Genomic DNA, 24,076 nt, shown 5'->3' with positions numbered 1-24,076 from the left:
GTCCTACGCGCCCCCCCGCCCAAGCGCAACATTGTGACAATTGTGAATGATATGCTGTGTTACGACCCCCGATGGAGTTTTTCCAGGGGTACAAAGGGGTGGCAACATTAACAAAAGAAAATCAGGAAGATGCACAAATGAAGGCTTTATTTAGGACCCGCTAGTCCTTAAAAAGCATCAAAAGTCAAAACCCAACTATAATCACAAAAATGTTGAAAACACCAAACAGTCAACCTCATTTACTGTCAGTGACTGAGTGGCAAGCTGTGGCACCAAGGCTCAACCAAACACAGCTGCCCCGAACAAAGGTCGTTGGCAGCCTTTATTCTGGTGCTCAGCAGAAGGTCCGGCCAATCAAGGGTAGGTGGGCGTGTAGGCAACCAATCAGCATCCAGCACATCAGTCTGAAGGCGGTGCCTGGAAGAAAACTAGTGCATCCAATCTCCCAGGTGATGATGGTTGGAATGATGATCAGCTGGATGACTGGCCATGGGCCGTAACAGCTGTGAGACGACATTTCTAACATCTCTCAGCCAGTGGTACCAATAGCAACACACCAGGCACTATGGTGTAACTATCTGGCTTTTATGTACATTTTGTTTCATGTCTAAACTGCTGCTGTGTGTTCTATGTGGGCCCCACTAGTCTCCGAATGGGCCCCAAGTGGGTATGAGCCCCTGGACCCGTTGGATAATCCGGCATTGGCTAACAGTGTTGTGTACGAAGGCGTTCATTAAATATGATCATTTTTCTGTGAATGCTGAACTGAATGCAACACAGATAAACAAGCTGAACACGACCTTGTGTCGATGCTGCACTGACTTCTCACTGTTACCCACCATGCATTGCACGCTCCAGCGTGCACTCCTGCTCTGAAATGGCAAGTGGAGGTTAAAGACAAGCTGCAGAAACAAGCGAGTCATGTCTGCCTGCAAGTAGGAAGCAAATGAGAACGTCAGTGTCGTCACAGGACCTCTGGGGGATGACTTCCTATCAACAGCAGCTCTGGTCCTGGAGGGCTGAAGTCCTGCAGGTCTTAGGAGTTTCCCTGCTGCAACACACCTGACTGATCAATGGGCGATTAGCAAACGCGTGCAGAGTTTGACGTCAAGCTCTGTGCAAGTCTGTTAATTAAATCTGACCTGTGTGAACTTCGTGTTCCTCCACGTCTGATGGTGAGCCGTTTCTCCCGACCAGAGAACATATTTCTGTCAAAGTTCTGATAGAAATGCGATCAATTCATGACCTCGAGGATCTGTAGCTTCAACGAAGAGTATTAGTTTAAGGGCGTCCAAACTTATGCAGCAAGATTATTGTATTGTTTTTTATCTTTCTGTTGAATTGTTTGTGAAGTAAAAAAAAGAGGAAATTTATTTATTGTGGTTTGACTTTTTCTTTCATCCCGAGTGTTTTGAATCAGCTGATCAGACTGATTGATTGGTTGTGGAAACATTCACAGTGTTCTCGTTGGTGTTAATCTGTTTGACAGGAAGGAGCAAATATCAACAAATCTCTAACCACGCTGGGAAAAGTCATCTCTGCTTTGGCAGAAGTGGTTTGTATTATTGTTTCTTCTTGTTGAACGTTAGAAGATAAAGTATATTTACTCTCCACTTAACTTTCATCTGTTTCATTGTTTATTTTTAGGATTCTGGGGCCAATAAGGTAACTGCGACTTTTTTTCCATCCATTATTTCGCTACTTTTTTAAAATCCAATAATTGTGTGACAATTCGGTTTCATTTCTATTTGATCCCAAGAATAAAAAGAAGAAGAAAGTGGAAAGCTTCATCCCGTACAGAGACTCGGTTTTAACCTGGCTGCTGAGAGAAAACTTAGGTATAAAAGCTGTTTGTCTGTTCTTATGCTTTACTTCTCCTCAAACTGAGACTAAAGTGTTGCGATCGTGTCTGTTCTGTGTCAGGGGGGAACTCTCGGACTGCGATGGTTGCTGCCCTGAGTCCGGCAGACATCAACTACGACGAGACCCTCAGCACGCTCAGGTAGACGGCCGCAGATGCTTTCCTCCCTCGCAGCTGCTGAACGTCACCAGACAAACCAAGTGTTGCTTCCAACCCGTTTCCTCTGCTGTTTGCATCGGTTTCACAGCAAAAGACCCTTCGTAGCGCTGCAGAGACCCCCTCGCCTTTGTCAGCATACTTTATATGGAATTAATTAATAATGTCTTCATAGTTTTGGCCCTTTTTTTTTCTCTGACCTGCTTTTACATGATTAGTCTGCAGACTGCAAGGAGTTCTGGTTCTGGGAACCTCGGGGCTGGAAAATGAGCTCAAGACTCTTAGTTAAGCTTTGACTGGTTCTCTGCACCAAGCAGGTTAAGTTCTGTCTGTCAGCAACTTGATGCAAAAAGTTCTGGGAAGATTTCGGGGGTTTTTTCTGAGAATTTGTCGCGTTCGCATGTGGAGTCCAGGGAATTTTGGGAATGATCTGGACGGAAACTTTTTTTAAAAAGTGTGGAAATGAGCTGCTATGCAGAGGTCTGTTCTCTCTGGATGCTTTTCTAGTTTGTTATTAGCAGGGCCGGATTAAAAGTGCACAGGCCCCTGGGCCCAGAGTATTCCAGGCCCCCCCTTCCCCACCGCAATATTATAAAAATTGTGAATGATAGACTGTGAAACGGCATTTCTAACATCTCTCAGCCAATAGCAACACACCAGACACTGTGGTGTAACTATTTGGCTTTTATGTACATTTTGTTTCATGTCCAAACTGCTGGTAAATGCCCTACTTTGGACCCTGGGCCTGTGCCCATAATGCCTATTGGATTATCCGGCCTTGGTTTTTAGTTGTTTATTTTGAACTAATTTGATAATACCTAATTGTTTATTTATTACCTTTATTTATTGCTTATTTATGGAGCTCTTTCTGCTCAGTTTGTAATTTTTATCTGTTTTACACAAGTACATGGTTTATATGAACTATATGTCTATTTTTATACATTGTTACTTTAATTGTTAATGTTTATTTATTTATTTATTTATTTATATTTTCTCCCCAGTGTTTTCTGTGTTTCTTGTATTGTTTGGTAATAAGACTGAGTGTGTGACAGTTTGTGTTTTGGAAAACATTTTGTGCAACTTGTTGAATGAAAAATGCTTCATGTATTCGATTCGATTTGATTTGATGACCCTGCTCCTGTCTCTCAGGTACGCTGATCGAGCCAAACAGATCCGCTGTAATGCCGTCATCAACGAGGATCCCAACAACCGATTGGTGCGTGAGCTGAAGGAGGAAGTGTCTCGTCTCAAAGACCTCCTCTACGCCCAGGGTCTGGGCGACATCATTGAGAGTAAGAAGCATCTTCACATATTTATGATTTCTAAAGGTTTTCACATGTTTTCTTAAGCTTACATTCCACGCAGCTCCCTTCATTTACTCCTTCTGACCACAATCTTTGTGCAAATGAAGAATTTAGGGCAACAAAGTGTTGCGTAAATGTGAACAAAGTGATCTGAAAGTCTTTTAGCTCCTTCTGTCAAGCCTTGGAGGTTTTGCCTGATTTGCTTTCAGCTGTTTGCAGTTTATCCAGAAAAAGCCTGTAATTGATTGGACCAGGACAAAGATCCATTAATAACAGGAAATTGATGCATCATGGTCCAACTCTTAACTTTGAGTCATATAAGTATTTTTTATATCATGGCTGAAACTTTGAACGCTTATTTATTAGCGAAAGGTCAAATCAAAGTTACACATTTTGTTCTGAACATATTTCTTTAGAAATGTGAACTTTACAGTAAGGAAACATTTTATCTAAAGGTTTTATATTTCCTTTTTCTCTCTCTGTCTCCTCTCAGCATATCGAGCATCTGGTGCTGATTTCGAGGGTTTGAAACGTGTGTTTCTGGCTTTTGCTTTTGCTCTGCAGCTTGTCATGACAGCCGCTTGTTGCAGCAGTGAATAGCAGCTTGTCAGTGTTCTCTGCAGCACCAACATACAGCTTTTTATCGCCAAGACTCATTTTAATGACTTCTGGTAATAGTTGAGCTGCTAAAGTTAACGTAACCAGCATGAAGCTAGTGTCTGTAAAGGCTTTATCATTGTGGCTTTTAACTGTGAAACAGCTGTGGACCTAATACCGTGATGGTGCTGCAGAGATCTGTGAATGGCTTCATGGATGTGGCATAAATGGGACAGAGCTTAACTTTTCATGAATCAGTGAATACAGGATGCTAAAGCCGGAAAATCACTCCCTGAAGCAGAAACTATTTTACACCAACCGGCCACTTTATCAGCTCCACCGCTTCACCTGCCAACATCTGGTCATGTAGACATGATGAAAACGACTTGCTGAAGCTCAAACTGAGCATCAGAATGAGAAAGAAAGGAGATTTACGTGACTTTGAACGCAGCATGGTTGTTGGTCTGAGTGTTTACTGGGATTTTCACACACAACCATCTCTAGTGTTTCCAGAGAAGGTCTGAAGAAGAGAAAATATCCAGCAGCAGCAGTTGTCTGGACCAGAATGTCTGGTTGGTGTCAGAGGTCAGAGGAGAATGGACAGACTGGTTGGAGATGATGGAAAGACAACAGGAAGTCCAGTAAGCACTGGTTCCATCCAAGATCTGCAGAACATCATCTCTGAACACACAACACGTCCAGCCTGGAAGCAGATGGTCTCCAGCAGCAGAAGACCACAGCGGGTTCCCTCCTGTCAGTAAGAACAGGAAACTGAGGCTACAATTCACACAGACTCACCAGAACTGGACAATAGAAGATGGAGAAACGTTGCTGGTCTGATGAGTCTCCAGTTCAGCTCCACATTCACATGGTAGGATCAGAATCTGCTGGAAACATCACGACAACATGGATCCATCCTGCCGTCAGGATCAACGCTTCAGGCTGCTGCTGGTGGAATGATGGGGGGAGGTTTTCTGGTCCCACTTTGGTCCCCTTAGTACCAACATGACATGGTTTAACCTCCACAGCCTACCTGAGTCCTGCTGCTGACCATGTCCATCCCTTTCTGAGGAATGTTTCCACCTTGTTGAATCTGTCACACTGTATCTTCCTTCATGATGGCATACAGTAAAGTCGCCCTGGTAATGGTGCTGAGAAGGGAAACAGTAACTGCAGGCTGGTGATGCAGCTTCCAGTCAGAGTGATCATTATCGTTAAGTTCTTTGAGGAAGTCGTCTACTTTAATACCACGGCTTTTTACCCTCCATTCATAAAACACAACTTCATTAACTACAAAGGAAATATTCTGTGATCCATCTCAGCAGGATGAAGCGTGTCCAGATGGGTGGTTGTGATACACTCAGCCAGATTGTTTCCCTTCGTCTCCATGGATACAGCTGACAGCTGATGTTCTTCATGGAGCAGAGTTTAATAAGGAGGAACAACAATAAAGTCCAGATGAAACTAAGACGAAAACTGCAAAGCTTATAAACTATTTTGTGTATTGTTTTGATAAACAGAAACCATTTTAAAGATGACTGAAAAGTTTCCAAAAAGGACTTTTAAGGCCGAGTGTGAGTCAGGGAAATGGATCCTCTCAGTAATTTGTATTAGCAAATCACTTCCTCTTTATTTTAGATCTTAATTCAGAGTTGTGGCTTCCTAATGGGCTTTCATTCTTTAATTTATTCCTCTTCTAATCCACATCGTTCACATCTGAATCACAGTAGCAAGAAGGATGCAGAAAAGTCCATATTCTTCAGCTCCTCCTGAGGGTCCAGTTTGGAGATTAAATCCTCCCAGTGAGCTCACTGTCAGCCTTGGAGACTGTGCCCAGCTGGCATTGCCTGGTAAAGCTCTACAAGGAACAGCCCAAACCAACTCAGATGGCTTCTTATCATGTGAAGAAGCAGCAGATCTTTTTCCTAGATCCTTCTTCTATGGCAAACTTCTACCAGATCTCTGAAAGATCTGATTGATCTGATAGATCTGACAGCGCAGCCATCTCGTGGGGTAAAAACATAGTAAAACGTTGTTGTAAGACGTGCTCACGTGACTGCATAGACTGCTGATACTTGGCTTAGACTTGTCCTGTACAAGTAAAGGGAGCATACCTGGCTGAGAAATCCTGTCAATCATAACCATGAACAGGATTAGAGACCAGCTGGGGGCTCTGAGCAGGTTGGACGTCATGCTAAGCACACTTCAGCAAACAGGAAGTGCCACCATGCTTCTCAAATATCACCATGAATACTCAATGGGAAGCCTTATTCCCCCCACAATGCAGCATCCCAGAACAAACCAGAACAGCAAACTTCCAGGTTCCTCTGATAATCTGAGCTCCATCCTGAGCATCAAGCTGATGCACATCTACATTGTTTCTCCTGTATCTGAGGCTTGACTCTCCAGCATGCCCGTGTAGTGCTTAGTGGGGGAATGAGTGTGAGTGTCATACTGAAATGCATACAAACCATCTCCATTTGGGAGGTATCCCATCCTGTCCTCTGAGAGGCTGAGCTGTTTTCCAGGAGGGTTTTTGGGCCAAACCTCAGAACACTTGCCAACCCCACACTAAGCAACGGTAAATCAATGCTTTTCTGACAGTCGCTGTGGAGTTGACATCAGTTAAGCTTTCTGATCTGATTATAAAACTCATGTCTCTGAGATAATCACTTCACTAAACCTAAAGTAGTTCCTGTAACAGGCCTTTTCTGCATATATCCTCTACATTACAGGAATAGATAAGAGAAAATAAACAAAACTGCACAAAACAATGTTTTTATCTGGCTTTTCGGTGACCTCCGAGAGCGTCCAAAGGTCTAACACCAAATACATGTCTGCTATCACCTTTACTCTGGAGATTTACCGGCACGGAAGTCCAACATCAACTTATCACTCAGGTTTAGATCAGGCTGGACCTTCTCAGTCCCTCCAGACCAGGTTTAAGCATCTCTGCCTACTTGCCATTTGTCAGCCATCGCAGCAGAGCTCTAATCCCAACCGAGTCACCGTCTACCTCTGCTGTCCCGGCCCAGATCCAGACGAGTGTCCATGTTTCTCTGTTCTAAGGAGGGCAGGTTTGATGGGCTTGGGTTTCATTTGGAGCATTCAGGATCCTGACCACACAAACCCATCTGCCATGACGAAAGACCAGTTCCAGAAAATGTGTTTCACATTGTTCTCTCCAGAAAATAAGACCTTATTCCAGTATATTTCTGTACGTCTCTGCACGTTGTCCCATCCCTGTCTCATATTTATTTCCACAACTTTCCTGCTGGTTAAAATGTTTATTTTTTCCAACATGGCTGATTAGTGGCATATGATGGGGAAGGGATGCATTGCCTTACGTTGGAATGACTGCATATGACGCTATGCCTGATGTTTTAGTGGCATGTAGTCTTGTTGTGGCTGGATGACATCTTTGCTGCGTCGTTTGAGCTGCTCTTCTCTGTGCGTGGTTTTCCTGCTGGCGCTGCCTTCACTTTTCTACAGATTTCTCTGTCTGACTTAGACGTGTTTGAAGCCACATCTCTTTTGTCTTTTCTATTTTCTCTTTTCTTCCTTTCTACATTTCTTCGTTCTTTTACTTTCTGTTATTGATTACCCCAACCCCCACTTCCCGTCCACTCCCTACGCCTCGTCCCACGCTGACAGACATATCCGATTACAAGAACAATAACAATAAAGGCCAAGCTGTGAATCAAAGGGATGATCTCTCCACAGTGACCAATGCCATGACGGGTATGAGCCCCTCTCCGTCCCTCTCAGCACTGTCCAGCCGAGCCGGGTCCATCGCCAGTCTTCATGACCGCATCATGTTCAGCCCAGGCAGCGAGGAGGCCATTGAGAGGCTGAAGGTGAGCGTCCACTAACATGTTTATAAAGTCAAACTACAAGCCTCAACCATCATATAGTTACTATTACATTGAAACAAATACATTTTGTTTTTTACAAACCATTTGGCATCAAAATTGTCTTATTACTGACTAGTTAAATGATGTGATCGAGACCAAATTAAGTTATTTCTTAACCTCATTTACTTCAAATTCATGTTAATTATGGGGATGTATGAAATCAGCTGGAAAGTTTTCCTCTATAGATTATCAAAGTATATCATTAGAAAACAGCACGACAAGTTCAGTTCAGCTTTATTCTTATAGCATCAGTTCATGACAAAGTCATCCCAGGACACTTCTAGGATACAGTCCGATCAGGTCAGTTATATGATCCACATTTAAAAAAAAACATCCATGAGAGCTGGAACCGGGAGAATAAGACCTCCATCAGAGCTGGAACCAAGAGAAGACCTCCATCAGAGCTGGAACCAAGAGAAGACCTCCATCAGACATGGAACCAGGGGAAGACCTCCATCAGAGCTGGAACCAAGAGAAGACCTCCATCAGAGCTGGAACCAAGAGAAGACCTCCATCAGAGCTGGAACCAAGAGAAGACCTCCATCAGAGCTGGAACCAAGAGAAGACCTCCATCAGAGCTGGAACCAGGAGAAGACCTCCATCAGAGCTGGAACCAAGAGAAGACCTCCATCAGAGCTGGAACCAAGAGAAGACCTCCATCAGACATGGAACCAGGAGAAGACCTCCATCAGACATGGAACCAGGGGAAGACCTCCATCAGACATGGAACCAGGAGAAGACCTCCATCAGAGCTGGAACCGGGAGAATAAGACCTCCATCAGACATGGAACCAAGAGAAGACCTCCATCAGAGCTGGAACCAGGAGAAGATCTCCATCAGAGCTGGAACCAAGAGAAGACCTCCATCAGAGCTGGAACCAGGAGAAGACCTCCATCAGAGCTGGAACCAGGGGAAGACCTCCATCAGACATGGAACCAGGGGAAGACCTCCATCAGACATGGAACCAGGGGAAGACCTCCATCAGAGCTGGAACCAGGAGAAGACCTCCATCAGAGCTGGAACCAGGAGAAGACCTCCATCAGAGCTGGAACCAAGAGAAGACCTCCATCAGAGCTGGAACCAGGGGAAGACCTCCATCAGAGCTGGAACCAGGAGAAGACCTCCATCAGAGCTGGAACCAGGAGAAGACCTCCATCAGAGCTGGAACCAGGAGAAGACCTCCATCAGAGCTGGAACCAAGAGAAGACCTCCATCAGAGCTGGAACCAAGAGAAGACCTCCATCAGACATGGAACCAGGAGAAGACCTCCATCAGACATGGAACCAGGGGAAGACCTCCATCAGACATGGAACCAGGGGAAGACCTCCATCAGAGCTGGAACCAAGAGAAGACCTCCATCAGACATGGAACCAGGGGAAGACCTCCATCAGAGCTGGAACCAGGAGAAGACCTCCATCAGACATGGAACCAGGGGAAGACCTCCATCAGAGCTGGAACCAGGAGAAGACCTCCATCAGACATGGAACCAGGGGAAGACCTCCATCAGACATGGAACCAGGAGAAGACCTCCATCAGAGCTGGAACCAGGAGAAGACCTCCATCAGAGCTGGAACCAGGAGAAGACCTCCATCAGAGCTGGAACCAGGAGAAGACCTCCATCAGAGCTGGAACCAAGAGAAGACCTCCATCAGAGCTGGAACCAAGAGAAGACCTCCATCAGACATGGAACCAGGGGAAGACCTCCATCAGAGCTGGAACCAGGAGAAGACCTCCATCAGACATGGAACCAAGAGAAGACCTCCATCAGAGCTGGAACCAGGAGAAGACCTCCATCAGAGCTGGAACCAGGAGAAGACCTCCATCAGAGCTGGAACCAGGAGAAGACCTCCATCAGACATGGAACCAGGAGAAGACCTCCATCAGAGCTGGAACCGGGAGAATAAGACCTCCATCAGACATGGAACCAAGAGAAGACCTCCATCAGAGCTGGAACCAAGAGAAGACCTCCATCAGAGCTGGAACCAAGAGAAGACCTCCATCAGAGCTGGAACCAAGAGTAGACCTCCATCAGAGCTGGAACCAGGGGAAGACCTCCATCAGACATGGAACCAAGGGAAGACCTCCATCAGAGCTGGAACCAGGAGAAGACCTCCATCAGAGCTGGAACCAAGAGAAGACCTCCATCAGACATGGAACCAGGGGAAGACCTCCATCAGAGCTGGAACCAAGAGAAGACCTCCATCAGAGCTGGAACCAAGAGAAGACCTCCATCAGAGCTGGAACCAAGAGAAGACCTCCATCAGAGCTGGAACCAGGAGAAGACCTCCATCAGAGCTGGAACCAAGAGAAGACCTCCATCAGAGCTGGAACCAAGAGAAGACCTCCATCAGACATGGAACCAGGGGAAGACCTCCATCAGAGCTGGAACCAGGAGAAGACCTCCATCAGACATGGAACCAGGGGAAGACCTCCATCAGAGCTGGAACCAGGAGAAGACCTCCATCAGAGCTGGAACCAGGGGAAGACCTCCATCAGAGCTGGAACCAGGAGAAGACCTCCATCAGAGCTGGAACCAGGAGAAGACCTCCATCAGAGCTGGAACCAGGAGAAGACCTCCATCAGAGCTGGAACCAAGAGAAGACCTCCATCAGAGCTGGAACCAAGAGAAGACCTCCATCAGACATGGAACCAGGGGAAGACCTCCATCAGACATGGAACCAAGGGAAGACCTCCATCAGAGCTGGAACCAGGAGAAGACCTCCATCAGAGCTGGAACCAAGAGAAGACCTCCATCAGACATGGAACCAGGGGAAGACCTCCATCAGAGCTGGAACCAAGAGAAGACCTCCATCAGACATGGAACCAGGGGAAGACCTCCATCAGAGCTGGAACCAGGAGAAGACCTCCATCAGACATGGAACCAGGGGAAGACCTCCATCAGAGCTGGAACCAGGAGAAGACCTCCATCAGACATGGAACCAGGGGAAGACCTCCATCAGAGCTGGAACCAGGAGAAGACCTCCATCAGAGCTGGAACCAGGAGAAGACCTCCATCAGAGCTGGAACCAGGAGAAGACCTCCATCAGAGCTGGAACCAAGAGAAGACCTCCATCAGAGCTGGAACCAAGAGAAGACCTCCATCAGACATGGAACCAGGGGAAGACCTCCATCAGAGCTGGAACCAGGAGAAGACCTCCATCAGAGCTGGAACCAAGAGAAGACCTCAATCAGACATGGAACCAGGGGAAGACCTCCATCAGACATGGAACCAGGGGAAGACCTCCATCAGAGCTGGAACCAGGAGAAGACCTCCATCAGACATGGAACCAGGGGAAGACCTCCATCAGAGCTGGAACCAGGAGAAGACCTCCATCAGAGCTGGAACCAGGAGAAGACCTCCATCAGAGCTGGAACCAGGAGAAGACCTCCATCAGAGCTGGAACCAGGAGAAGACCTCCATCAGAGCTGGAACCAGGAGAAGACCTCCATCAGAGCTGGAACCAAGAGAAGACCTCCATCAGAGCTGGAACCAAGAGAAGACCTCCATCAGACATGGAACCAGGGGAAGACCTCCATCAGACATGGAACCAGGGGAAGACCTCCATCAGAGCTGGAACCAGGAGAAGACCTCCATCAGAGCTGGAACCAGGAGAAGACCTCCATCAGAGCTGGAACCAGGAACTAGTTGGGGAAAGAGAGGACAGGAAAGAGGATCAACCAGCAGCATGACTAAGCCAGGGATCCTGCTGAGATAGAAGAAGAGAAACAAAAATGAAGAACAATGCCAGATGTTTCTACATGGAGAGTAAAGAGAGCAGAGAGGAACACAGTGCATGATGGGACGTCTCCCAGCAGCCTCGGCCTGTTGAAGCACGACTAGAAGGATGGATCAGGGTCACCAAGCCGGACCTGACTAGAAGATTTATCAGGAAGGGAAGTTTGAAGATGATCTGCTTCCTGAAGCCAGACTGGGATCCGGTTCCACAGGGAGGATCTAATAAGTAAAAGTTCTGCCTCCAGTTCTACTAGAAACCAGCAGTAAGCCTGCAGTCTGATGGGACAAGCTGAATATGTGTAGTTAGTATGATTGATGGTGATGGGTTTAGTTCAATAATAACCATAAGTTACATATTTTTCCTGGGATGTGAGACTATACAAAACCTGTTTACCAGAATGATCCCTTTAATGACTTAAATTATTGCTGTTTTTACTCTCAGGAAACAGAGAAAATTATAGCTGAACTCAATGAGACTTGGGAGGAGAAACTTCGTAAAACAGAAGCCATCCGAATGGAAAGGTAAGATTTTATTTAAATAACTTTATTGATCACTGATCCATCCTCTACAGCTGCTGGGACCTGTTCAGGGCCACAGAGGGGATGGATGCTAAATGCCTTTAGCATGCTTGTCCTAAACTAGTCGTACGATGGACAATATACTCCATACTGTGTGCCTAATCAATAAATCTGACTACACTAACTAAATGTAGGAGAGGAGCTTATTTCCATCATCTAACTTTGGTTCTGCAGTGTGTTGTGTTGAAAAACAAGCTATTGTTGCACTACAAGCTTGTGTAGGACAACACATGAGGTGTCTTTACAGACGAACAGCATGAAACGCACACGGTGTGTTTGTATTGATCCACAGAGAGGCCCTGCTGGCAGAAATGGGCGTGGCAATGCGAGAAGATGGTGGCACTGTTGGCGTGTTCTCTCCAAAAAAGGTACAAATAAAACCTTCTACTTAACACCCCCATATGTTCTTTGTGATTTCATGTTAATCACTTAAATTAATCACTTAAATGCTTATTTATTTACCCCAAAGCCCTCCGATAACCCCCGAAAGCCCGAGCCTGTGTTTATCGACACGGTCGGGCTGTTTTCCCCCAACGAGGTTTGTTGCTCTGAAGTGTGTAAAACATCTGTACTGTGTGCTTTGAGGGTTTTCTCAAAAGGACCCTCTACAGACCAGACAAGCCTTTCTCTTCTTTTCATTAATTGTTATCCTAAATCTACTAAACGACTCACTGCAAACGCTTCCTCACAGCCGTGAGGCAGCAACGGGTGTAAACATGGCGGGAAAGATAATGGTTGTGCTCCCATTCCAGTGATTTATGGCTCTGCCTCCAACCCAATTACACCCATGCTGAAATGCTGTGGGCGCATCTATCTGCATGGATTTAATGTTTCTTCACACTGAGTGTTTGCAGACCTCTGATCCATACGCTAGATTGTAAACAACATATGTTACCAAATGATTTTTTGCGTGACAGTAAGCTCCTCTTTCCTCTGTCAGACACCTCATTTAGTGAACCTCAATGAGGATCCCCTGATGTCTGAGTGCCTGCTGTACTACATTAAAGACGGAATCACCAGGTCAGACTCTGATGTTGAATTTTATGTTAATACACAATAAAATGATGAAGGAGAAAACCTGAATACAAACTGAGGCACTGTTACCTCTTTATGCCTTTTAGGGTTGGTCGTTTAGATGCCAGCAGTCGTCAAGACATTGTCCTCAGTGGACACTTCATCAAGGATGAGCACTGCACTTTTACCAGTTCGACTGGTCCAATGGGGGAAAGTGAGCTTATACAGCCAAGTAGCTCAGCAAAAAGCATTGCAATTAGTTTTTTTGTTGATTACTTTGATAATACCAGTTTGTGTTGTGTTATCCTTCATCGGAAAACCTTTACAATGAGGTATAACATATAAACTCTCTGTGTTTGTAGAACATGTCTGTAATGTCCCCAAATATCGTGTTAAAATCACCTTCAACATTCTTCTGCTGGGATTCACTCTGGTCAGGAGTTTCTGGGTGGATCGGTTGATAGAAAGCAAATCGGACTGAGATTTTAGAGCCAGTGGGAATACGGTATCTCCAGAATCTGGGGTTTAACTCCACCCTTTGGCAGGACAATGCATTCCCCTACAGAGCCAGGGTTATCATGGAGCAGCTGGGACTGGAGAGGATGGAGAGACCTGCTATGAGTCCAGCTGATCAGGCTTTACTTTATTTATTTATTTATCTATTTTATTTACCTTTAATTAACCAGATCAGAAATCTCTCTTACAAGGGAGACCTGGCCAAGGTAGCACCCATACAGAGTCAATACTATGTAAAACAAACATAAAACACATACAGAACCTTCAACGTGGATCATCATCAATGCGGTTTACATGGATCATCAACGCCTGGGAAAATTCAGTCATCCAACCCAGAAACTGAACCAGAGTAAATACCAACAGGAGATTTTGGCACATTTAGGGGGGGACTACACACATGTTTAGGTGCGTTGCTTATTCTGCAGAAGCACCATCATTACTGGTTCTACCTCATTGTGACTGATCAGGCTTTCCAGTGATATATGATGCAACATGAATTGATGTTATTAAAGAGGAAAAATAATCGTTTATAAAAGTTCATATTTGTGCATTGCAGTTCACCGTTGCTGCAACATTAAAATCTTGTCTGTTCCTGAGCAGCAGTGATCCTAGAACCCTGTGAAGGAGCGGAGACTTATGTCAACGGAAAGAGAGTGACTGAACCGACTGTTCTGAAGTCAGGTCTGACAGCGGTCATATTTTCTGTTTCCAAACAAACATAGCAGAAATATTGATGTAAATATTGAACTAACTCTTTATGATTTGCCCCTGCAGGAAACCGCATCATCCTGGGGAAAAGCCACGTTTTCCGGTTCAATCATCCCGAGCAGGCCAGGGCCAAGAGGGAGAGGACCCCCTGTGCTGAAACTCCTGCTGAGCCCGTTGACTGGGCCTTCGCTCAGAGAGAGCTGCTGGACAAACAAGGCATTGATATGAAGCAAGAAATGGAGCAAAGGTAAATAATACTCATATAGAAGAAGCAGTGATGACTTTCTTACCAGCTGTAGATCTGCAGCACTTTACACACTCACACACTGGTGCACTTCACCTTTTCCATCCCTCTTTCTCTAATTTTTTGTTTGCTTGGATTTATGTCCTCAGGCTTCAGGAGCTGGAGGATCAATATCGCAAAGAAAGAGAAGAGGCCAACAACCTGCTGGAGAAACAAAGATTGGTACAGTCATACTGGGGTTTTACTTTGTGGCAAGCTATACAAAACCAGATATAGATAAATTTAGCACAAAAAGGAAATGATTGTGTGGCTGATGAATTTATTGTTGTAGGAATGTTTCTTGTCAGTAAATCTTCTGGAAAATCTGTTTATTTGCCTTTGAAATGGAGGCATTTAGCAAGTTTTACTTGGGTTCAACACACATACTTATATTTAACAGCTCAACCCGCAAACACATTTTCCATGAGAAGCATCATTACAACAAAGAAATAATCCACTGAACATTAATTTACATACTTTTTGTACCACAAGTTATTTTCAGATATATCCTTTTCCTATTTCAGGTAAAACATCATAAACACCAGTTTTGAGCTCAGTTTTGACCATAAAAGGATGCAATTGGTCTCAGAAAGTGTAGCGTAATTTCCAGGCGACAGAGTGCACCGGCTTGTAAGCAGCACCTCCACCGGGCGTGCAGCTGCTCTATTTCCTTCTCCAACAGCTTTTAATCTGAAGGCTGCAACTTATGCATGTCTTCATGCGTTTCCCATGATGAGGGTGTGTGCAAGAAACGCAAAGTCATTCATTAGCCTGTAAAAACTCATCATTGTTTCAGCTGCAGGATTCAAAGAGAAAAGTAGCAGCTTATAACATGGATATTAGCCCTTAGGGGTAAAGCTGAAGAACATATATTTTGATGTCCTTTGTTATTTGTCCATGTCCTTCTACACCAACCAATGTTAAAAAAAAACAATAACTATTAATTGATGAAAAGATCATTTTTGACAACATATATTATGTGTGGATGAGCATTTATTATGATACCTGGTAGTTTATTCGGTGATCTGACAGTAAAGTCACCGAACTGCTAACATGGTGGTGAATATTCTGTTATCTAGGATTACGAGAGCAAACTGGAAGCTCTCCAGAAGCAAGTGGACCGTTGTTACCCAGAAGCCCCAGAGGAAGAAGAGGAACCAGAAGAAGAAGGTAACCTTAGCGACTGACAAGCATTCTCTGGAGATGTTGGTTGTTCAGACATTTTGTCAGCATGAAGATTTGTGATTATTATGTCCAACAGCTCAATGGACAGAGCGAGAAAGAGAGATGGCCGTGTGGAGCTTCCGTAAGTGGAGGTGTTACCAGTTCACCTCTCTAAGAGACCTGCTGTGGGGAAACGCAATCTTTCTGAAGGAAGCTAACGCCATCAGTGTTGAACTCAAAAAGAAGGTCTGGTATCTGGTTGCTATCCATACTTCCGCAGTAGATCTACATAGATCTATATATTTGATTCTGTATCCAGATGCTTCCTGTCCCCCTGCAGGTCCAGTTCCAGTTTGTGTTGCTGACAGACACCCTCTACTCCCCCTTGCCTCCTGAACTGTTGCCCCCAGAGGCAACTAAAGACAAAGAAAAGCAACATTTTCCTCGCACAATTGTGGCTGTAGAGGTGCAAGATCAGAAGAACGGGGCCACTCACTACTGGACGTTAGAAAAACTAAGGTAACTTCACACAAATGGTCTTTACTTCACAAAGACTTACATCTAAGGCAGATACAGCGTAGTGTCTGTAAACTATCATACACACAAGTTTTCATGGTATTGTAGTGTAATAGAAACTCCACTTTTTCAGGTCTAACTTGCTAGTAATGAGTCAAACCCTTTTACCTCCAGAACTGCTTAGATTCTTGGTGTCAAACATTTATAAAGGTGCAAACATTTCTCAGAGATTTTGCTCCATATTAACATGAAGCATCACACAGTTGCTGCACATTCACAATGATAATCTCTCATTCTACCACACTGTGATGAGAATCTCCCGTTCCACCACATCATGATGAGAATCTCCCGTTCCACCACATCATGATGAGAATCTCCCGTTCCACCTCATCATGATGAGAATCTCCCGTTCCACCTCATCATGATGAGAATCTCCCGTTCCACCACATCATGATGAGAATCTCCCGTTCCACCTCATCATGATGAGTATCTCCCGTTCCACCACATCATGATGAGAATCTCCCGTTCCACCTCATGATGAGAATCTCCTGTTCCACCTCATCATGATGAGAATCTCCCGTTCCACCACATCACCATGAGAATCTCCCGTTCCACCTCATCATGAGGAGAATCTCCCGTTCCAACTCATCATGATGAGAATCTCCCGTTCCACCTCATCATGATGAGAATCTCCCGTTCCACCTCATCATGATGAGAATCTCCCGTTCCACCACATCATGATGAGAATCTCCCGTTCCACCTCATCATGATGAGTATCTCCCGTTCCACCACATCATGATGAGAATCTCCCGTTCCAACTCATCATGAGGAGAATCTCCCGTTCCAACTCATCATGATGAGAATCTCCCGTTTCACCTCATCATGATGAGAATCTCCCGTTCCACCTCATCATGATTAGAATCTCCCGTTCCACCTCATCACCATGAGTATCTCCCGTTCCACCACATCATGATGAGAATCTCCTGTTCCACCACATCATGATGAGAATCTCCCGTTCCACCTCATCATGATGAGTATCTCCCGTTCCACCACATCATGATGAGAATCTCCCGTTCCACCACATCATGATGAGAATCTCCCGTTCCACCACATCATGATGAGAATCTCCCGTTCCACCTCATCATGATGAGAATCTCCCGTTCCACCTCATCACCATGAGAATCTCCCGTTCCACCTCATCATGATGAGAATCCCCCGTTCCACCTCATCATGATGAGAATCTCCCGTTCCACCTCATCACCATGAGAATCTCCCGTTCCACCTCATCACCATGAGAATCTCCCGTTCCACCTCATGATGAGAATCTCCCGTTCCACCTCATCACCATGAGAATCTCCCGTTCCACCTCATCATGATGAGAATCCCCCGTTCCACCTCATCATGATGAGAATCTCCCGTTCCACCTCATCACCATGAGAATCTCCCGTTCCACCTCATCATGATGAGAATCTCCCGTTCCACCACATCATGATGAGAATCTCCCGTTCCACCTCATCATGATGAGAATCTCCCGTTCCACCTCATCATGATGAGAATCTCCCGTTCCACCTCATCGTGATGAGAATCTCCCGTTCCACCACATCGTGATGAGAATATCCCGTTCCACCTCATCATGATGAGAATCTCCCGTTCCACCTCATCATGATGAGAATCTCCCGTTCCACCTCATCATGATGAGAATCTCCCGTTCCACCTCATCGTGATGAGAATCTCCCGTTCCACCTCATCATGATGAGAATCTCCCGTTCCACCTCATCATGATGAGAATCTCCCGTTCCACCACATCGTGATGAGAATCTCCCGTTCCACCTCATCACCATGAGAATCTCCCGTTCCACCTCATCACCATGAGAATTTCCCATTCCACCTCATCATGATGAGAATCTCCCGTTCCACCTCATCATGATGAGAATCTCCCGTTCCACCTCATCATGATGAGAATCTCCCGTTCCACCTCATCGTGATGAGAATCTCCCGTTCTTTAGCTATTCTTGATAACAGCAGGTGAACCTGATAAAGTGGATTGTAAAAAATCAGTTTTTTGTCTTTTTTAATTCATTAGACCCATCTTTAGTTACAAAAGTAAATGAAAATATCTGCATCTATCGTAAAATTAAGTCATGTTATCATTGTACTCATCATTATCTGGTAATAAACACACTTTTCACTCATTAAATCCTAGCTACGAATCTGTTTAACGAAATCTCTTTATGTGACTCTTGTTGCCGTTGCCTGCAGGCAGAGGCTTGATCTCATGAGAGAGATGTATGACCGAGCAGCCGACGTACCCAACAATACCAGCGAGGAGTGTGAAAATGTGATGACAGGAGGCGACCCTTTTTATGACCGCTTCCCCTGGTTCCGCCTGGTTGGCAGGTAAACCCTGTAGAGATTTATGGACTGAGCTCGTGCACCTCTGCAAGCTCAGACTCAAGACTTTCTGTCCTTTCAGTGTGATGGAGTGGATCAGCCAACATTATCGTTTGTCTTCTTTCAGTCTGCTGTTTGGTGGACTATTTTCCAATCACACCATGTCTTTGTTCAGTAAAATACTGGACATTGTTTTCTAATGATAAGTTCTGATTATAGAGCATATCAGCCCTTCGTCTTTAACAGGAGAATTAGAAGTGTGACATATGAGAATGACGTGTCTTCAGTCCTCCTACTCAAAGCTAATTGTACTCTTCTCCCATTTTGGCACAAAGTGTCCCAGTTTCTCTGTCCAGTGCTGCCTCGCTATCCACAGATAGATAGAAATCTACTCTATCATTTTCCATTACATAATACTCTGCTTAACAACCCAATTAATGTCGTCAATTCTTCTAAGACATGCAAGAACAGGAAGTACTTTAATTTGCTTACACGATTAACAATAATTAAATACTAAAACTGGGGACGATATGTAATATGACGACTTTACATTAAAGGTTAAACTTTATTTAAATGCAGACATGCAGAGTTTTACAGGCAGCGTTTTAACTTATCACTCCTGTTATTTTCTCTTCCTATATTTCTCCTGAATCATTTATAACTATAGCCGTTGCTTCCACAGTTTTACTGTGAAGAAACAATTTATTCTCTGAAAAAGTAATTAACTAAAATATACCAGATTTATTTTTAAAAAATTATCCAACAAACCAAATAAAGATAATTAAATTCCCTAATTAAAGGCAGAAGCTTGTATTTAACTGCTTGGGATGCCAAATCTTCATTACACTGGGGCCTTTTTTTGTATTTTTATATTATATGGAACTTCTCAAGTGGTATCATCTGAAAATTTCTTGTTGCATGACTGTGTGTCACTCGTATTTTAAGAACTTGTCCTAATCCCATCCACTCATAACTAACACATGGCCACAGGTTAATCATCTTGTTCCTGTATATTAGTAACAGCAAAGTGCATTTTCTTTAAAAGAACTTTGCTTGTTATTTTTCCAGCAGTTTTGATGTCAGTGTTGACTTTTCTTCCACAGACTGGAAAAGCCAAAATGTGGTTATAATTGTTGCCCACCAGTCAAGCCTCCAGTTAACATATTACTCAAACGCAACATTTTCAATGTTTTCCATTCAGTTAATCTCTAAACATTGTGGTGGAAACCTGTTCATGACTCAGCAAACATCCATGTAGACAGATATCCAGTCTAAATTTCTAATTTCCAAAATGCAAATCACAACTTTTAGCAGCGTATCTGCAAACACAGCATATCTGGAAACCGTCTGCAGAGAAAGACGTTTGACACGCTATTGCCCCCTCTGTTCTGGAGGATTAAAAGCTACACATGTTACGTTGAAACTACATGATTTAAAACTGTTTAAAAACATGATTTTATTTTGCTTAAGTTCCATTTTTTACTCAGAAATGGACACCTAGTTTGCTTTTTTTCTGTGTGTAAGTGACCCAGCTTGTATCAAATTCTGTTTTTTCTTTGTGGTAATAAATGTTCGCTGATTATTTATGTCATATTCTGATGGTGAAGTTGAATAAAAACAAATATTCATCTCATCTGCAGCCCACTTTGCTGCCGAAATTAAATGTTTTCTGCGCTGTAGCCATGTTCCATCAAGGTCTAAAACACTGAAATACAAACTATCTACTAATATTTTACCAGCACTGCCCCACCTGGTCCCTGTTATTCCAATAAGTCCCATTAAAACAAACAGTAAACATGGAGTTTGGCTCAAAGGGGGGAGGTTTTTCTCCCGTGCTCTGAAACAAGTGTGTTCTTTCTATCATGCTGTACTAACCTAGTTCCCATGTCTCTGGCTGCACCAGAAACCCTTTATTCACCACATGCATGAGCGAGCGCATGAGTGACCCCACCCCGTCCCCGACCCTTTCCAACTCTGAAATTACTGAGCTGGCTGACTCGCAGAGGGAGGGTCGAGGGGAGTTGGAGGAGTTGGAGGACCTGGATGATGATATCTTTTTGGACGACCCGAGCTCGGAGCTCGGGGGAGAGGATGATGATGATGATGATGATGATGATGATGATGATGAGGGAGAGCTCTGCCGAGGCTCCAGCGAAGGCCAGGATCCCTTTTACGACCGCTCTCCATTATTCAGTGTAGTGGGAAGGTTGGTGAGGTTTCAGGAGCATGCTGGTGGAGGAAACTAGCTCTTTCACGCTGAGACGCAGGGTCTGCTTTCCTTGAGAGACCAGCCACACTTCCCAGTACAGACAGTAATACCAGTTGCTACCATTACACCTTACTAACACATGAAATTAAGTTTTTATACGCAGGAGGGTTTTTGTTCTGTTTCCGACGTGGCAGCCACACATCTTCTGTTTGAATTCATTTTGGTTCGCAGATATTTTCCACTTTTCTGTTCATGAAGCTCAGAAAGGCAACTGGACTTCTTCTTCTGGGTTCACGTCTCATCCTGAAGGATTCTTCAGTTCTAACTAGACCAGAAATGTCTCTTCCCACTCCTCAACACGTCTGATTTAAATGAACGGGCCTTGACAAGCTGATGAGACGCCAGGTCGTTTGAAATCAGATTTAAATCAGGAGGATGTTCCAGCAGAGCAGCATTATAGGAAGAAGTCTTTAGTGAGGCGGGTGACGCTCTGCAGCGTTATCCCAGTAAAGATGAGGACCCCAGTCAGGAGGGATGCTCTCTGCAACATCTCCACACTGCTAGCAGCAGTTTGACACCCCTGGACAACCTGAAGCTCCGTTTCTCCACCAAAGGAAAAAAAAACACCATAATGGAGCCTCCTCCAGTGTGACATGTGGAAAACATCTGCTGTAGGATGCCCGTGTCATTCCCAGTAACGTATCAGAGAATAAAAGATTCCTCGTACAGATGGACTTTTCGTACAGAGGCCATCTTCCGCTTGATGGGCTGCAGCAAGATCTTTGATTTGGGGCCGAGCGTTGGGGGACCACCGGGATCTCTTACAGAACTTGAAGTGATCGTCTAACCTAGGGGTGGGCAACTCCGGTCCTTGAGGGCCGCAGTCCTACAAGTGTTGGGAGTTTCCCTGCTGCAACACAGCTGACTCACATCAGACTTGATGAGCAGATGAGCAGAGCTTGACATCCAACTGCACTAGTCTGCTAATTACCCACTGATTTGCTGCAGCTGAGTTGCAGCAGGGAAACTCCCAACACTTGTAGGACTGCGGCCCTTGAGGACTGGAGTTGCCCACCCCGGGTCTAACCTCTGCAACAACCCCTCCACGTTTCTGCCTTCACGTTGTGACCATGTGAATGCAGAAAGAAAGCCAGCAACCTGTTTCAGTTTCAGTGTCTGCTCTTTATCTTTCATCACGTTGCTGTTTCTGCTTTTTGCAAAGCTCTGCTTGCAACCTGGTGTAGTCACCGTTCAGAGATGTTTTTTCCACTTTAATTCCAGTCCACCACCATCAAACCATCCTTCCAGCTTTCCGCGTCCTTTCTTTCTGAGCTGCAGATGAGCTTCTGCATCTTGACGCGTAGAGCTGCTCTGCTGTGTTCTGCCATGTGTTTATGAACACACACCGCCGCTCTGAGTTAGAACTGGAGAAAAGTCTTTAAGAACCAGGAAAAGACATCCAGCAGCCTTCATTTGAGCTCTTTGGATTCCAACATTTTTATAGTGTGATAATAAGCGTTTTTTCCAACGCCTACCTGCTTCAAACCAACCACCGAAGTGTAATAATCTGGTTGCCATGGTCACCGTCTCCGCAGCGCCCGACACATTACAGATTTTTCTGATTTTCTTTCGTTACCAAAGAGACAACTGAGTAGACATTTCTGGGCTTTCATTATTTCTTTTGTTTACTTGTTTTTTTGTTGGTTTTTTTTTTTTTTATCTCATAATAATTAGATTTTTGTTTTATCTTGTTTTGTTGCTGTTTTTCATGTAAAAACTACGACGTTTGCTTTTGGCCAATGTGTCTCTTATACAAAAGAATTAATATAAAGAAAAGGAATTTAGAGGAAGAAAGAGCGTTTACTTTCCATATTTCATGGAGTATATTGAAATGTGATTTGCATAACATGTGGAGCCACAGTGAAGTGTTCTCAGTGCTGCGTGACCTTAATATGTGTGAAATTATTCATATGAATGAGCAAAGTGGCGTTCAAGGATGACTCAAAATCTCAAGATGAAAGAGCTGGTTTCTGCTGCAGCTGTCTCTTTTAGGCATGCCAGAGCACAAGTCTTATCATTTTGACCTTTTTTTTTGTCAACTTTTTACTTAAATACATCTGATGATGACGTAATCCCCTCTTCTGTACTAAAGCACTACTTTAATCCACGAGGTGCGCTTTGATTTTTGATGTCATTTGTTGTTTTTTTTTTAGTTGTTGGCAGTTTTTCTTGGAGCTGAGTCATGTTCAGTATGATGATTTCTGTTCCATTTGCTTTTGACAATTTGAAAGCATTTTTGTTCACCTTTTATGTCCTGAGCATGCCTTATTTGCACCTCACCAATCTTGTCATAAGTTTCCCTTTTTACACTGTCCGCCCTTCAATGTGTTCCCCTTCAGGCCTGCAGGAAGGATCAAGCAGGGCAGCTTGAAGCAGAAGACAGGAACATGTAGTATTTATTCACAGAAACAGATAGTCTGGATCAATCTGCTAAATTATATTCAAATGAAACATTAATGAAAAGTGCCTCGAGCGGTTTTTTTAAGTCAGTTTAGTGTTTACATTGGTAGTGCTTTTCCCACCGAGGCACATTAGTGATGCAGCAACACGTAATGCTTAAGCCGCTCATAGAAAACATCTGCTTACCATCCGACTGAAGAGCCGACTGCTTGTAGTTTAGTACCATATGCAAATCTTTAGCTAAACTCTTGCACACATGCTCCTTAGCCTCACCAAGGCTCCATCAGTCCAGTTCAGACGTCTAGGGATGCTGCATGCGACCCCTAAATGTCTTGATTATATAAAAATAAGCCCTATAAAGCAATAGTAAAGGGCAGCCATGGCCATCGCAAGAGCAGTCCCAGCTTCTGTTTGGTTGCTTTGCGGCTCTGTGTTCTGTTGTCCAGTCCAGTGAAAAATGTACAGAGTTGTGTCCTCAGCTTGTGTGTTTGTAATGTGTTTGTTGTTTCCCTCTCTGCTCTTTCTGCTCCATGCGCAGAGCTTTTGTTTATCTGAGCAACCTGCTGTACCCGGTCCCACTGGTACACCGAGTGGCCATCGTCAGCGAGAAGGGAGAGGTGAAGGGCTTCCTCCGAGTGGCCGTACAGGCCATATCAGGTAAGGCTCAG

General features: G+C 44.5%; 1 protein-coding gene across 1 annotated transcript in view; it reads left to right on the top strand.

The window, feature by feature from the left end:
- The window catches only part of kif1aa (kinesin family member 1Aa), a 61,159-nt gene that overhangs the window by 17,575 nt on the left and 19,508 nt on the right, over nucleotides 1-24,076 (top strand). Inside the window, exons 9-27 of the mRNA XM_079245367.1 lie at nucleotides 1,490-1,555; nucleotides 1,648-1,665; nucleotides 1,760-1,838; nucleotides 1,924-2,002; nucleotides 3,167-3,309; nucleotides 7,642-7,775; nucleotides 12,011-12,090; nucleotides 12,440-12,515; nucleotides 13,088-13,167; nucleotides 13,269-13,375; nucleotides 14,275-14,358; nucleotides 14,452-14,632; nucleotides 14,779-14,851; nucleotides 15,748-15,838; nucleotides 15,930-16,078; nucleotides 16,173-16,351; nucleotides 18,608-18,745; nucleotides 20,643-20,945; nucleotides 23,947-24,065. Coding sequence (XP_079101493.1) covers nucleotides 1,490-1,555; nucleotides 1,648-1,665; nucleotides 1,760-1,838; nucleotides 1,924-2,002; nucleotides 3,167-3,309; nucleotides 7,642-7,775; nucleotides 12,011-12,090; nucleotides 12,440-12,515; nucleotides 13,088-13,167; nucleotides 13,269-13,375; nucleotides 14,275-14,358; nucleotides 14,452-14,632; nucleotides 14,779-14,851; nucleotides 15,748-15,838; nucleotides 15,930-16,078; nucleotides 16,173-16,351; nucleotides 18,608-18,745; nucleotides 20,643-20,945; nucleotides 23,947-24,065 — 2,179 coding nt within the window. The remainder of the gene's footprint in view (nucleotides 1-1,489; nucleotides 1,556-1,647; nucleotides 1,666-1,759; nucleotides 1,839-1,923; nucleotides 2,003-3,166; nucleotides 3,310-7,641; nucleotides 7,776-12,010; nucleotides 12,091-12,439; nucleotides 12,516-13,087; nucleotides 13,168-13,268; nucleotides 13,376-14,274; nucleotides 14,359-14,451; nucleotides 14,633-14,778; nucleotides 14,852-15,747; nucleotides 15,839-15,929; nucleotides 16,079-16,172; nucleotides 16,352-18,607; nucleotides 18,746-20,642; nucleotides 20,946-23,946; nucleotides 24,066-24,076) is intronic.

This window comes from Telmatherina bonti (genome assembly GCF_933228915.1).
Source record: "Telmatherina bonti genome assembly, chromosome: 8".
Taxonomy (NCBI): Eukaryota; Metazoa; Chordata; class Actinopteri; order Atheriniformes; family Telmatherinidae; genus Telmatherina; species Telmatherina bonti.
The sequence above is the reverse complement of the archived record's forward strand: the minus strand, read 5'-3'. Positions and strand labels throughout refer to the sequence as shown.